Source organism: Centruroides vittatus, unplaced genomic scaffold, assembly GCF_030686945.1.
Source record: "Centruroides vittatus isolate TY-2023 unplaced genomic scaffold, ASM3068694v2 contig_2604, whole genome shotgun sequence".
Lineage (NCBI taxonomy): Eukaryota > Metazoa > Arthropoda > Arachnida > Scorpiones > Buthidae > Centruroides > Centruroides vittatus.
In genome coordinates, this window is record NW_027121655.1 from 654919 (window position 1) to 669816 (window position 14898).

Genomic DNA, 14898 nt, shown 5'->3' on the forward strand with positions numbered 1-14898 from the left:
CGAACTTTATCTAATTTGAAATTATGGAAATTCCTGTAGAACAGTTTAATAAACATGATAAAGCTTTTAAGTGCAAAAGATACCTCATTTGACATTTTTCATTTGAGTACATATGTACTATTAGATTTTCCTGCATAATTTTTGTGAACTGTTAGTACTTAAGTACAGTATGTAAGTTTTCTTTTCCTGCCTTCTGTTGATACACGTGGTCTGTCTCGAAACTTGTTACAATGTTGCCAGATTTCGACGCTTCTACTTTTGGTTTTGTTTAATTTATATTATTATGTATCACTTAAGAAAATTTTAATAAAAATATTTATCTTAATTATGAAAATATAATAGGATGTTTTTTAATTTTTGGAACCTAACCCCTCTTTTTGTACTAGTTCTTTGTTTCGTATAACATGGATTTGCATAACACAGCAATTTTTTGGAACATAACTTTCATGTTATATGGGGTTACCTGTACTTCATGTTCATTAGGTTTTGTTTCAACATTTTGTTCATTTGATTGATGTTGAGGAATATTAGTGTTCTTGCAATATATGAATTTATCCTGTATGAATTTTATATGTTACATGTAACACTATATATATTTTAATAAATAGAAATTTGATAAATTATAAATTTATATATTATTTATAAATATATATTTAAAAATAATATATAATATATACATACATTCAATTTACGGTCAAAGTAATGCCTTCATTAGTCAATACAATCACTTCTCGACTTATGGACAGGGTTTGTTTCTGCAACTTCAGACGTAAGTCGAAATGGTTGTAAGTTGAGAAGTGACTGTACTTGACAACAAAACAGTTAATCATTTTACACAGGCACACGCAAAGGGTAACTAACTGCAGAACAAAACTAAAGATGATACAATCAATTGCAAGATATATGTGTATTTGATATACACTCAAACCTGTTTTTGTGCGGTCTTTTTTTGTGCGATTTGTTTTGTGTGATTTTTTGTGTGTGCGGTATATGAATTTCACTCAAATTGGTATACTGCACCAAAAATAATTGCAGAAAACACATTGCACATATAAAAAATCTCACAAAAAAAAAAGACCGCACAAAAACAGGTTTGAGTGTATTAAATTTGACAAAAACTATAAAAAGTTGATACATTTAAAAAATTTTTTTTGTTGTTAGTCGAGGTGATCGTAACTTGAAGTGACTGTAGATCATTTTGACTTAATGTATTGAGTCTGCACATACGTATGTCGTATTATCGATATTAATATCAATGTTTAAAAAAATAGAGTAGAGCATTGTTTATCCAAATCAATTGGGGACTGGGGTTGTTCGGATAACCGATTATGTATGAAAAATATATTAACCTATCTGATGTTGAAATTTTTCTCCATTGCGTGTCGCTTCGTGTTGAATTTTCGTCGATTTTTAAGCCTAACGAAAATTTTTATAATAATAATCGAGGCTATTGTATTGTTAAAAGTTATTTCTTTATTTTGTACAAACAAAATTAATATATTGAAAAATATAAAAACAAAAAAACTATACTTTAGAAGTTAATCTAGTATCAAAAACGTTCGATTCAGCATGTCACAGTCTGACTGGAAAGCTTTCAGTTAACCAACGTTTTGGTTGACTGGCTTTCGGATAAATGATGCTGTACTGTACTATTGCACATTACTGGTTAACTTTGTACCTGGCTGCACAGTAATATAGAAACGCTACAACCAACCACACTACAGTTATTTTTTGAAGTTTTGTGTGGCAGAAGCTGTGGTTCATTATCACAGGAAGAAAACAAGCACATTGTTTCAGTATGTATCCAACCCAAAGATGCACGTGTTTTCCCGAAGCAGTTTGTTTTGCCTGCGTACAGGTGGCACTCAACTCAGTTCCACTAACTCTATGGGGGAGCTGCAGCCTCGTGGCTTGCTTTGCTCGCCACTTTGGTCGCACGACAGTATGGCCTTGGAATACATGAGAAACATGACCTAGGTTATGTGAGTAGTAAAGGGTGAATCACTAACTCTTCTATTTTTTTACAGTGGATTCGATATTCAAGGACGTAAGTCCTCAAAATCCTGGATTAAGTTTCCAGCTATTGTGATTGGGAGTCATGTCACTTGCCGCAGAACTACCTTGAATCAATAACTAGTGATGTTAAACACTCTGCGGCCTGCTGGCGGCTCCCCTCCGAAAGGTCTGTCGGGAGCACGAACAGTCAAATGCTACCTAGTGGAAAACTAAAATGGTGTTGAATGCATTGTGAAAGGCAAGAAATTGTAAATATGCTAACTTTCTTATTTTTTGTCTCTTGTCAAAAAGTAGGGTACCATTGAACCCCAAGTTCAAATATATACTCAAAGTCCTGAAATTCCATAGTGGCAATCTATAGTACAGCCAAATTTTTTATTTCTGGCTTTGCAAAACTTTGTATTTCAACTATTCTACTGTAATGGTTTTCAAACACTGATCCATATCTAAAAAGGGAAACAAAGGAGGTTGTCATCACCAGTTTTAAAGAAATTTTGTTGATACGTAGTATTTATTTGTACTTAAATTCTCAGAAAATCACAATTAAAGTTTTTCTAGAACTATTAATACCTATGGAGAAGCATCATTCATATGTTCATGGTGTGGCATGATTAGTTAGGCATTTCATAAAGAATGTTAATATGTGGGTTTGAATCTCGTATGAGATAAAAATTTTTTACATTTATAATTTAATCTTATTGTCATTGAATTTATGTACAATTTTTAAAGTCATTGAAAATTTATTATTATTTTAATTTGATCTCTGCATATTTACAAAATACATAAACAATACAAAATGTGATTATAATGTAATGTAGATTCTTATATACTACTGGTTATTGAAATTGCTATACCAGGAAGGCGGCATGCCACACACATGAAATTTGCGTAACATAAAACATGCTGTGATATGCGAATGATTAGCTTTTCAACGCATTGATGCAAGGCAGGTGGCAGTAGTGACACCTACAATGTGTATAAAAGAAGAGGTTTTACAGCAGGTTTCTCATACAGAAATTTTTGGTTGCGTGTTTCCCTATCTCTATTTATTCTATGTTAAAATGACCTTGTTTAACGCTGTTTTATTTAGCACTTTGTGATCTAGGAACGCATCCTCCACATTAAGCGAGGTCTTACTGTACGAGGAAATACTACAAGTAAACAAAATTTCATTGAAATCTGTGATGACAACCTCCCTGGTTCTCCTTATAAGCATAAGTGCATTTGCAAATTAATTTTGAGTTAAAATAATGATGAAATATCACTGCGTGGAAATTGATACTAGGCCTAGTGAGTAATAAAAAGTGTATCATTGTGGGGTGACACAAATGCCTGCAAATTGATTAAATTAAATAAAATAAATATTGTAAAATCTAAATACAAACTTACTTTTTAATGTGTAATACAAACAAAATTATAGTGTGTCAAAATGTTAAATAATACGTTACCACTACTAAAATTGTCACAGTTTAAGCAGGCCTTGGAGTTGCTCACTTTTCTCACTTGTATTCACCTTTCTGAAGTATCCTCCCTTTTCTCACTTTTTAAGTCATTATCTCACTTTTTTGGTCATTTCCACATGCTTAATTAGGAAGGTGTGGAACCAATCAAAAATACTTTTAAAGCCAGATGATCTGCCGAACTATCGAATTAGAATTTTTCTGGAAGAAAATACTCGGCCTGAGCAGGACTCAAAACCACAACTGCCGCTGTGTTGTTAAGTTATAGGAAACAAAAATCCCTTTCATATACAGGGTCCGTACAGACCTGAAAGTCAGGGAACCCACAAATACTGCAGAATTTGTCTGTCACTCTCACTCTCTTTTGATCCGAACATGTCTTTAAATTCGGTTCGGTATAAGGAGGTTTACGATAACAAGCGACCAAACAAATGTCAAAATTTGTTGTTCTTATATATCGTGAACTATAAATGATAGCCTCACGATTTAAATTTTGTCGGATAGAAGTTTTATGTCCATATTTAAAATGGTGGTTAGTAGGGCTGTGCTCTGCGTGGGGAGGGTAGTAGTTTCACATGAAAATAAAAATGGCAACACAGTGCAGCATTTGGGCAGTAAAATTTTTGATGATGAAGAGATAGGACGTTGAAATTGGTGCCAATTTGTACAGAACAACAGAATCTACGATATTACTTAGCATTAATAGAGAGGTTTCAAGGTCGCATGTCACGTGATAAAACACACGTTTGCTCCACCCATTCGCCATTTTTGTGGTAGTTTTTGCTCGCTTAGCTTGCACATGGTCTGTTGTTCGACGTCTTTTTTTAGTTTAAATGTACAAAAATACTGCAGTTCTATTATCATGGATTAAGTTAAAAAAGATTCTTTTCTTGCGGGCTATTCTAGCAGTCTAACAGGACGAGATGCAGCTCTGTACGAAGAGAAAATTTCGTTATGTCAAGGCGATCCATACGAAGCCAGTTTATCAGACTTCATCGTAGATCTAGAGTTGTGGCCGAAAGTAGAATTTGGTGATATAAACTATTTGGTTTTGACAACAAATTTCTACACCCTGTCACAAATGAAAGCTTATAAATCTTTAGAGGCCCATAACTATTTAACAAGTGGCTGGGTTTCTCCTGATATAAAAGTAAAAGAAATGAATAACAGCAAAGTAATATTACTTGGAAAGATATGTTTTCTTTTGTTTGTTTAAACTTGTGTTTTTACGTATTTCTTAACTAAGAATTTTTGTCTGAAAGTAAAAGTCTAATTAAAAATAGCTGTGGAAATTTTTAAATTCAAATTGTTCAGGACCTTTATTTTCTAGTTGAAACTAGCATATAATAAGCCTATTTGCTTTTAGTTTTAACGTGTAATGTTTATAAGTTTGCACTAGCTAAAGCCTGAAATTACATTAGTTATTCGTTTATAAATGCACTATACCTAACTAAATTAATATAAGCAAATCAGTAAACACTTTTAGGTTTTAAAATATAACTTAGTGTTTATTAACATAAATATTAAAATGAAATGTTTGTGACAAACTCTTGTTTTGATATTCACTTTATTCGTAACGAAATTTTTCCGGTTAATTCTCGAGAGCCATGCAGTTTGCCTTCGTCGTGAAAGCTCCTCAGTTTGGAATCCTTGATGACAAATAATGCTGGGAATTTTAAAAAATGATGTTCCTTTGTTCTTGAGTGAACTAGCATTACACCCAATTACACAACAAATCACCATAGTGATATTCGCAATGAAAAAAAACAACACAAGGACTCCAGTTAAAGCGCACGTGAACACACACAAAACGTAAACAAGTCACAAAGATGGCGCTGGACAGTTGCGCATGCTCATGACAGCTCGAGTCGCTAAATAACTGAATTCACTATTCTCATTTTCATCGATTTGTATGATTTTTAATAAACTTGCTAATAATTCTGCACAAATATATTTTTAAATAATCATTTTTAAGTATATGTTTAGCTCTCTCTGTAATTCATGATTCATTCGATAATTCCGACTTGTGATTTACTATGGGAGAACTTATTTTAATGGATGTTAGAAAACTTAGAACAGCTATTTTGGCCTAAACTTGTGAGGAAGAAATGAATTTAATTATAATTAGATTTAGTAGTAATTCATATGGTTTAATTTTGGACAATTTATTGAAATTTAATATTATCTGTGATGTAGACATTGCTGCAAAAACTTATTTTCCAATGCCATAATTGGAATGTTTTTCTCATCAATAATTGAATAGTAGTTAAAACTCTGCCATTTAATGATAAAGTATTCAGTTCAAGTTAATTTAACAAAAAATTTGATTAGATAAGTTAATTATTTTCCATTAATTGCAAAATTTATCCTATTGTACAGTATAGAACATCAAAGATAATCATTAGGATTTTGAAATTGTCTCTAATGTCTTTTTTTAAATAAAAATATAAAATCTGTGTGAAAATTATATTTTCATACAGTTATATTAAGTTTTATCAGAGGAATATTTACTTTAATAACAATAAATGAATAAAATCTCATATTTTTAATGAACTTAAAAAGTATTTTATTGGAGCTAATTTACACTGTACATTTCTAAATTCAATGGATGACTCAACGGTGATTTTCTGTTGAGTCCCTCTGTTGAACGATCTGACGTCATGTTTTGTAGGAAAAAAAAATGCTTTCGTTGAGAGGTTGCTTTTCAAGATGGCTGACTTAACTAATGAGAAGGTGGCGATTATGACTGTTTTATTAAATAGTATTTCTGAGAGTAGAGGGGGGTTATGAGATGTTTTTAAAATCTAAAAAAGATAGTGAAGTTATTCCATTTCTGTATGCTGCTGCAGTAGAAAAATCGAAGAAGGCCAAAATAGAAGGCTATGTCGAAAATATTGTTCCCAGATACAGTGAAATGGACTTGAAGTCTCATTTTCGTCTTTCTAGAAGCACTGTCAAAGTAAGTCTCTGCTAAGAATTGTTAGCTGTAGTAACTATCTACAGAAAAATTGCTTTATTTGGCTTTTTTAGCTTTTTATTAAAGTTTAAAAATAAATAATTGTGTTATACTATAATATGATATTTTAGAGGTTAATGGAACAGCTTCCTGAAGAAAGGACTGGCCCTGGTCAAACAGGACTAAGAGAAACATCACTATAAACAATTGTGTTGATGTCACTATGGTTGTTAGGCAATCAGGTGTTGTTTCATGGGGTCGTGGAGAGATTTGGAATAAGAAGACATGCCTATAGAGAATTTGTATATTTTATTAAAACTGTCTCTTTGTTAAGGTCTAAAATTATTGTTTGGCCTAAAGGCAAAAAAGCTAAAAGCACCATAAGGAACTGAGACCTTATGAGATATAAGCTTTCTGGATGTAATTGGATGCATAGATGAAGCCCATATATCAATATCAGCCCCAAAAGCACCAAAAAATGCATATTTTAATAGAAAGCAATATACATCCGTAATTCTCCAAGCAGTATGTGACTCTAAATTATTGTTTATGGATGTGTTTACAGGGTGGCTGGGATCTTCTCATGATTGCAGAGTTTGTAGCAACTCACCCTGTGTGAAGCCCTGTCGTATGATTCCAGAAGGGGCCCATCTCCTTGGAGATGGACCTTATCCACTTTCTTTAAATATGATGGTACCATATAAAGACAATGGTCATTTGACAAGGAAAGAGAAACTTTTTAATCAAATTTTAAGTTTGAGCAGAGTCATCATTGAACAAGCATTTGGACAATTATTTGGGCGATTTAGAAGACTAAACTATTTGTTTGTTTTGAGTTGATCGAATTCCCAAAAGTTATTGTAACAGCCTGTATTCTACAAAATTTATGTATATTAGAAAATGATAAATTCATAGATGTATTTGATAATTGTGATTCTGCATCATCTTGGAATGCAGCTGTCTCTGGAAATGTTACTCAAAGACCAGAAGTGAATAGAGATGATGCAGTAAAAAAAAGAGAACATATTGCTAATAGATATATTAACAATTTGCCAGTAAAAATAAATTTAGCAAACAAATTTCTCTTATGTATTAGAATTGTTATATATAATAATTAACATGTAGGTTTCTGTAATGTAAGATAATGTAATAAAACTTACTCTTATATAATGAGAGTAAATGAAATTGTAATCTTTGTCTACTTGCCCTGAGTTTGTCAAACAGATAAACACTACATTAATAAAATATTTATTGGTATATGTAATCGGTAACTTCTTATGAATTATGTGATTTACAAACATTACAATATAAATCTTATAGAATAAATGTTTAAAATAATCTAAATCAACTATGTTTATCTCTATACTGGCTGAAATCTATTGAATCTACAGGAAAAAGTGTTTTATCAAAAGATACTGTCCATGAGCCTTTGCAATGTTGGTAAAACACACTTCATCTTATATTTAATGTACAAACTTAAAAATATACATATAATACCAAGAACCAGTAATAATAACTAAGGCCGTGACTTCACTAGTGTAAAAATGGTCATAAAAGCTTTTAATCAGGTGACCATGATATTTTGTGTCTAAGCAGGTTGTAAAACCAACGTAAAAGAGCAGTTGAGCAGTGTTCAACTTTAGAAGCGAATACTGCTGTAAAACGGTACCATCCACCAGTCAGAAGTCAGTGAAATCTAGGTCATTGTGACAGTGCAAAAATGGCGGAAAACAAGCTTTTGTGTACGTTTTCTCGTGGCTACTCGGAAAAGAACTAGAATAGATCCGGAAAGATTTATCGAAAACATCTGAAAGTATTCATATAGCTACGACAAGAGGTATCCCGATTTATAATAATGAATGCCTAAAACACGAGATATGGACGGCCAAAGGAAAATCCTTCATTTAGAGGAGTATATAATAAAAAAGCTAAGCTTATAAGTGCTGTATATTATCTTAAAAATACAATAATAAAAGTTAATATATGAAAGTAAAGATATTATTTTTACTACATTTGTAACTATAGTACAGAAAAAAACTCGTACAATGTAAGCATTATCTTTATATCGATATATTATGTATACAACCGTAATAGTACCATTGCCGTAAAAAGCTTTGCTAGCTGGACCTCCAGCGCAATCCGAGCGCAAACGCAAATAGGTCACGTGATTAAAAGCTTTTACGGCCGTTTTTACGCTAGTGGAGTCACGGCCTAAGAAATTGAATATACTGAAACCTCCCTAAAACTTCTATCTAAAGTTTATTTCTAGATAATCCACAAATTAAAGAATAAATCAAAGTTATAGTTATAAACAATATATATATTTATTTTGTATAAAAAATATGTACATAAAAGCATTTCAGTTATTTTTTCAATATTTCTAATAATTTTTTCATAACTAAGTTTCTCTTCTTCCACCTTTTGGAATTCCCTCCAACATCTCTTTCTTTATCTTCTTTTTTCTTATTTTCAACATATTTCTTAAACCATGCTGGAGGTTCTTTTGACAGTTTTGGTTTTTTTGGATGTGGAGTATTATTTTGGTCATTAGAGGCTGAGGGAGAATTGTGACTAGTAGTAGTTGCAATAGTAGAGTTTTCAGAAGAATTTGATGTGTTAATAGGTGAAGGTTGTTGGGAGTAGATAGGGCTGGGAAGAGAAGACAATAGTGTTTCTGCTGGAGGAGATATATTTGTTTTATAACCATACTTTTTTATCTAAAAGTTGAAAATATGGCCAGGTGATACAATCTTCACTACTCTTTCTAGCCCTATCTTTGTATTTTCTGTATGTTGCCACCAAATTTCTTCATTTCATGTCACAATCTTCTGCAGTTAAATTATATCCTTGTGACTCCATTATCCCTTGTATTTTTATCCATAATTTTTTTTTATTTCCTGGCTTTCCAAACTGCTCCTCAATTACCGATCTCTCTGAAATTAGTAATTTAATCATGGCATCTGTCCATACATCTGTAAAATTGGAAATAAAAAATGTCAAGAATAGCTAAACTAAAATTATTTCTGATTTTATGACATGCTCATTAGCTGGAAGACAGATGCTAAATCATATGCTTACCTCTTTTCTTCGTTGAATAATTTTGGTCCTTCTTTCCTGTTAATGTAATACAAAAAGTAATAACTAAAGTAATTCATGTAAATATTATTCGGAAAAAATTTTTACCTGTATCATTTTCTATATTAGATCTATCTTCAATAAGCTTGATTTCTTCAATATTTAAGTCATTAGGCAAACCTAAAGATGGCCAAATATCTGTTCCAATCAAATTTTTAAAGAATTCATTGAGATAATTTGCCTCTGAACAAAAAAAAAGCGTAGTATTTCAATACTGACCAAATTATCCAATGTAATCGTACAATCACGTTTTATCGTATACAGTAGAGAGTCGAAAATCGGCACCCTGGTAATCTGAATCGCCCGATAATCGGCACGATTTTCAGTCGGACTGTATCGTGCTGAATCGAACGTTTTTGATACTAAATTTACTTCTAAAGTATAATTTTCATGTTTTTATATTCTTCAATATATTTATTTTGTTTGTACAAAATAAAGAAATAATTTTTAACAATATGATAGCCTCGATTATTATTATAAAAATTTTCGTTAGGCTTAAAATCGATGAAAATTAAACGCGAAGCGACACGCAACGGAGAAAAATTCAACAGGAAGCGACACGCAACGAAGAAAAATTTGAACATCGGACAGGTTAATATATTTTTTCGTACATAGACCGTAATCGGAACAAATCCCTAATCTGAACAACCCCAGTCCCCAATTGATGCCGATTTTCGACTCTCTACTGTATATACCTTTCAATAATCTGTCCGCTATTACATTGTCCACAGCAAGAGTGAATTGATAATTTCTGTACAAAAAGTTTACTTGTTTCATGGAAGCTGCCATGTTAGTTCGTTGTCTACTTAACGGCGTTTAAGGTCATTGAGTCCAACGATGAAACAGGGCTGACGTCACTAATCTCAACGGTCTATTTAGAAACATCGTTTTTCACCGTTGAGTCAATCGTTGAATATAGAAACATGTGGACAGTTTCTAGAGTACTTTTTGCATCTCGTGATGATGGACAATTGAACCTATCAAGAGATAAAAGCACTTTTGTATGGATTTGGTTGTTGGAAACTGATTCTCAATGTAAACTAATGAATTCTAATAAAGCAAATTTTTAAGTTTGTTAATTAATCAACTAACTTTAAAATATTTGGAAATATGTAAATACATTAATTACTTACAAACAATTCTTATTAAAATATAAACAGAATTATTTAATAAAATTTATCAGTAAAATGTAAAAACAATGAAAAAATATAGATTTTTTTTTCTAAAAGTTATCTAACATTGAAAAATGTATTCTGAAGTATATTTTGTTTTAAAGTGTAAGAAAATTTTGCTACAGTCATTTTTTAAATAATACAAATCATAATTTAGTAAAGAACTATAAAATCTGCATAACAGTAAGGTAAATATTTTCTTAATATATTATTCACTACGTATATAATTTAATTTTTTAAATTCTATTTTGCTGAATTATGAAAAAGCAGAAGTTTATCTAGATTTCTCTGGGAAATAAATACAGAAAAGATGAATCAATATAAAATATATTTATATATATATTTAATATTGCAAGCGTCTATGAATAGTTACTTAACTATGACAAAATTTGTGTAAGAAAAACGAAATTATCTGTATATTTATGAAAAAAATTGATATACTGTAATGTTATAAAAAATATACTTTGTTATATTAAATGCATAAAGGAAGAAGAAATATTTTTTAGAAACTTTATCAGATAATGGAATAAAAGAAGCATATTTTATTTAAAGGTTAAAAGCTTTGTGACCTAAACTAGTTTTTATATTTTTATTTCATTTTATTAATTAAAATTTATAAACTAGAAAATTTAATAATAATAATTGTTTTTTTTGTAGCCATTTAAGTTATGCTTTAGTTTACTATTTGAAAATTCTTATTTGTTTTATTTTTCACTATTTTAGAATCAAATGTAATTTTGTAAAAAGCTTCCTAATTTAAACTAACTGCAGATTTATGTCTACAGTTTTTTTATTTTTAATTTCTAAATTTATACATTTGAACATTTTTTTTAAAATTTCTGTTTAATATTCAAATAAGATAATGTATTTATAGCATATTTAAATAAGTAAAATGTATAAGGCCTACTTAATTCTATATAAGTTTTAGTTAATAAAAATTGCAAATTTATGAAAATCTAAATTTTAAATGTTTGAAAAATATACTGAACAAAATTTTACATTTTTAATGTTTTTATATTTTTTAAATTTTCAATGTAAAGGCAAAAGAAATATTTCGGACAGCAACTTATTTCTTCAATTTGGAAATAATGAGATTAAAATTTCTAAAATAATTAAGATAATTTCATCATAATGAGAAGCTTAAATCTTATAATCTTAATTAAATTATTATAATATATTGTATGGATATTAAGTGATATCAAAAAAGTTTGCATTTATATTTGATCTTATTGTTGGATAAATGATATTGAAAAGTCATTTTATTGGTCAAGAATAAAATCTAATACAGTATCATATATCTTTACTGTTTACAAACTGTAATCAAATAGCATCATAAAGAAATACATTTTCAGACAACATGAACCGTATACTATATTGTTCACATTTTTTATTTTCTAATTTTATCAATATTGATGTTATGGACATTTATTATTATTGTGTTGGGTTATGTGAGATATACTCGGTTAACACCGGTGGCTGTGTACTATGCCAGACCAAAGTCAAGGCATAGTGACCAAAACAAAAATTAAAGAAGTGTATCAGTGTGTGTGTCTGTATTCAGGAATTTCCTCACAATATGACATGTATTCAATATAGTGGCCTTCTGTAGTGTGATATATGTATTTCTATTCAATTGTAATGTACCCAGGCTTTTGTATAGTGTGTGTGGTATGACACCTGTAAAGGAGAGAACAACAGATACAATAAGCATCCTATCCATCCTCCACAGATGCCTTATTTCCTGGGCAAGTTCTGTGTACTTGCTGATTTTTTCAGTGCATGCGTTTTGTATATTGTGAGTGTTTGGAATGGATATGTCTATAATGTATGTGATATTATTGTGTTTGTCAATGAGTGTGTTGTCTCGTCTGTTGTGGTAAATTGTTTTATCTGTGTTTATGGCTCTGTCGTCGTACATTTTGTGCGTGATGTTTTCCAATACTGTCTGTGAAATGTACTGTACTTGTAGTATGGTTTGTGGATGTCTGCTAATTTGTGTTTCTTTGCAAGCTCTTGGTGTATTATATTTGCTACTTGATTATGTCTGTGTAAATAATCTGTCTGTGCCAAGAGCTTGCAACCAGAAGTGATGTGTTGTATAGTTTCTGGCATGATGTGACATTTTCTGCATATGTCATCTGTGAGTGTTGTATCTTTGAGTATGTGTTTTCTGTAGTTTTTAGTATTTATGACCTGATCCTGTATGGCAATCACGAATCTTTCAGTATCCCCAAAGAGACATCCCCGAGGTAACCAGCTGTTCGACGCAGTTTTGTCAACAAAATCCTGGGCCAGGTCGTATGGATGCCTGCCATGGAGCGCCTTTCGAGCCCACGATTGCTTAATGGTGTCTATGCTTTTTATATGTTGTGTTGTGTCCATATGATGTGAATGTAAGTTCAATGGTGTGTTATTTGAGTCTGCTAGAGTTACTGCTTTATGTAATTGTGATGTTTCTTGTTTTTTATAGAAAAACTCTCGCAGTGACTGTGTATTTGTTTGTAGTGAAGGTTAACTATGTCAATCAGGCCACGTCCGCCATCTTTACGTGGAAGGGTTAATCTTTCTGTGGCGGATTTAGGATGATGTTGTTTATGCTTAGTAAGTGTTGTTCTTGTTTTCCTTTGGAGTTGCTCAAGATCTGTGTGAGTCTAATGTATAACTCCAAAAGAATATGTGAGTACTGGGATGACATATGTGTTTATTGCTTTAACTGTGTGTTTTGCATTTAACTGTGTTCTGAGAATAGCATTTAACCTACTTTGGTATTCTTTAATTAATCTTTGCTTTATTTGTGCATGTTCTGTTAGTTTGGCTTGTTGGAATCCTAAATACTTGTAGAACTCGCCCTCTTCCATAAATTCAATAATGTCTCCATTTCCAAATGCAAAATCTTCTTTCTTCGGGATTCCTTTTTCTATGTGAAGTGTTTTGCATTTATCTAGGCCAAAGTCCATTTGTATGTCCTTGGTGTATGAATGTGTGATTTGTAGGAGTTGAAGTTGTTTTTGTGTGGATGCATAAAGTTTTGTGTCATCCATGTACATGAGATATGACAGTGTAAACTGTGTTGTTTTTTCGTGTCTGATATTGTAACCATATTGCGTGTTGTTTAACATGTTGGATAATGGGTTCAGGGCTAAGCAGAACCAGAGAGGACTTAAGGAATCTCCTTGAAAAATTCCTCGCCTAATAAAAATTTGGTTTGTTTGTATGGAAGTGTTACTAACCCTGAGACGTAGTGTTGTTCTCCAGTGCTGCATAGTGTTTTGAAAGAATGCAAGGAGTGATGGATGTATTTTGTACATGTGTAGAATATGTAGCAGCCAACTGTATGGAACACTGTCGAATGCTTTTCTGTAGTCTATATATGCCATGTGTATGTTTCTGTGTTGTTTGTGTGCTTGCCGTAGAATGACTGAATCTATGAGTAACTGTTCTTTGCATCCCCTGTGATTTCTACGGCAATCTTTTTGTTGTTTTGTTAGAATGTCGTGTTCTTCAATATGTTTGTATATTTTGTTTGCGATAGCAGGATGTCAATAATTTGTAGAGTGTTGGAAGACATGTAATTGGTCTGTATTGTGTGGGGTCTGTGGTATTGTTGTTTTTAGGTTTCATGTAGGTGATGCCCTGAGTAAGAAATTTTGGCATGTCTTATGGATTGATGATGATGTGTGTTAGGTGTTTAGCTAGTTCCTGGTGCAGTGATGTAAACTTTTTGTACCAGAAATTATGAATGTTGTCTGCACCAGGTGTCTTCCAGTTGTGTGTTCTGTTAACAGTGTAGTGGACATTGTGTATGTTTATTTCAGCACAGGGCATAGTTGGTATGTTGTGCAAGTTTCTATTCTCCTCAATCCAGCCTGCATCAGCATTGTGTGTGACAGCACTGGACCAAAGAGAAGACCAATATGTTGTGAGTTCTTCTTCTGTTGGTGTGCCACTGTGCTGTGTATCAGTGTTTGTTTTGGTACTGATTTGTCTGTAGAAGAGTTTTTCATTGTGAATAATTTATTTTGTTGTTTTTGTAGTGTACAGGTTTTGTATCGTTTGAGTCTACGTGCTTTGGCTGCGAGTTTGTTTTAGTGTATCAATGTATTCTGTAATGTGTGTGTTGTGATGTTCATGATTTGTGTGTGTTTTGATTTTCTTGAAA

General features: G+C 31.6%; 1 protein-coding gene across 1 annotated transcript; it reads right to left on the bottom strand.

The window, feature by feature from the left end:
- Positions 1-8899: 8899 nt before the first annotated feature.
- On the bottom strand, positions 8900-10356 carry LOC136971577 (uncharacterized). Its single transcript, XM_067266044.1, has 4 exons — positions 10263-10356; positions 9616-9750; positions 9511-9546; positions 8900-9404 (listed from the first exon to the last, which is right to left on the bottom strand). The coding sequence occupies exons 1-4, from the start codon at positions 10354-10356 to the stop codon at positions 9241-9243; spliced, it is 429 nt and encodes a 142-aa protein (XP_067122145.1). The 3' UTR covers positions 8900-9240.
- Positions 10357-14898: the final 4542 nt, after the last annotated feature.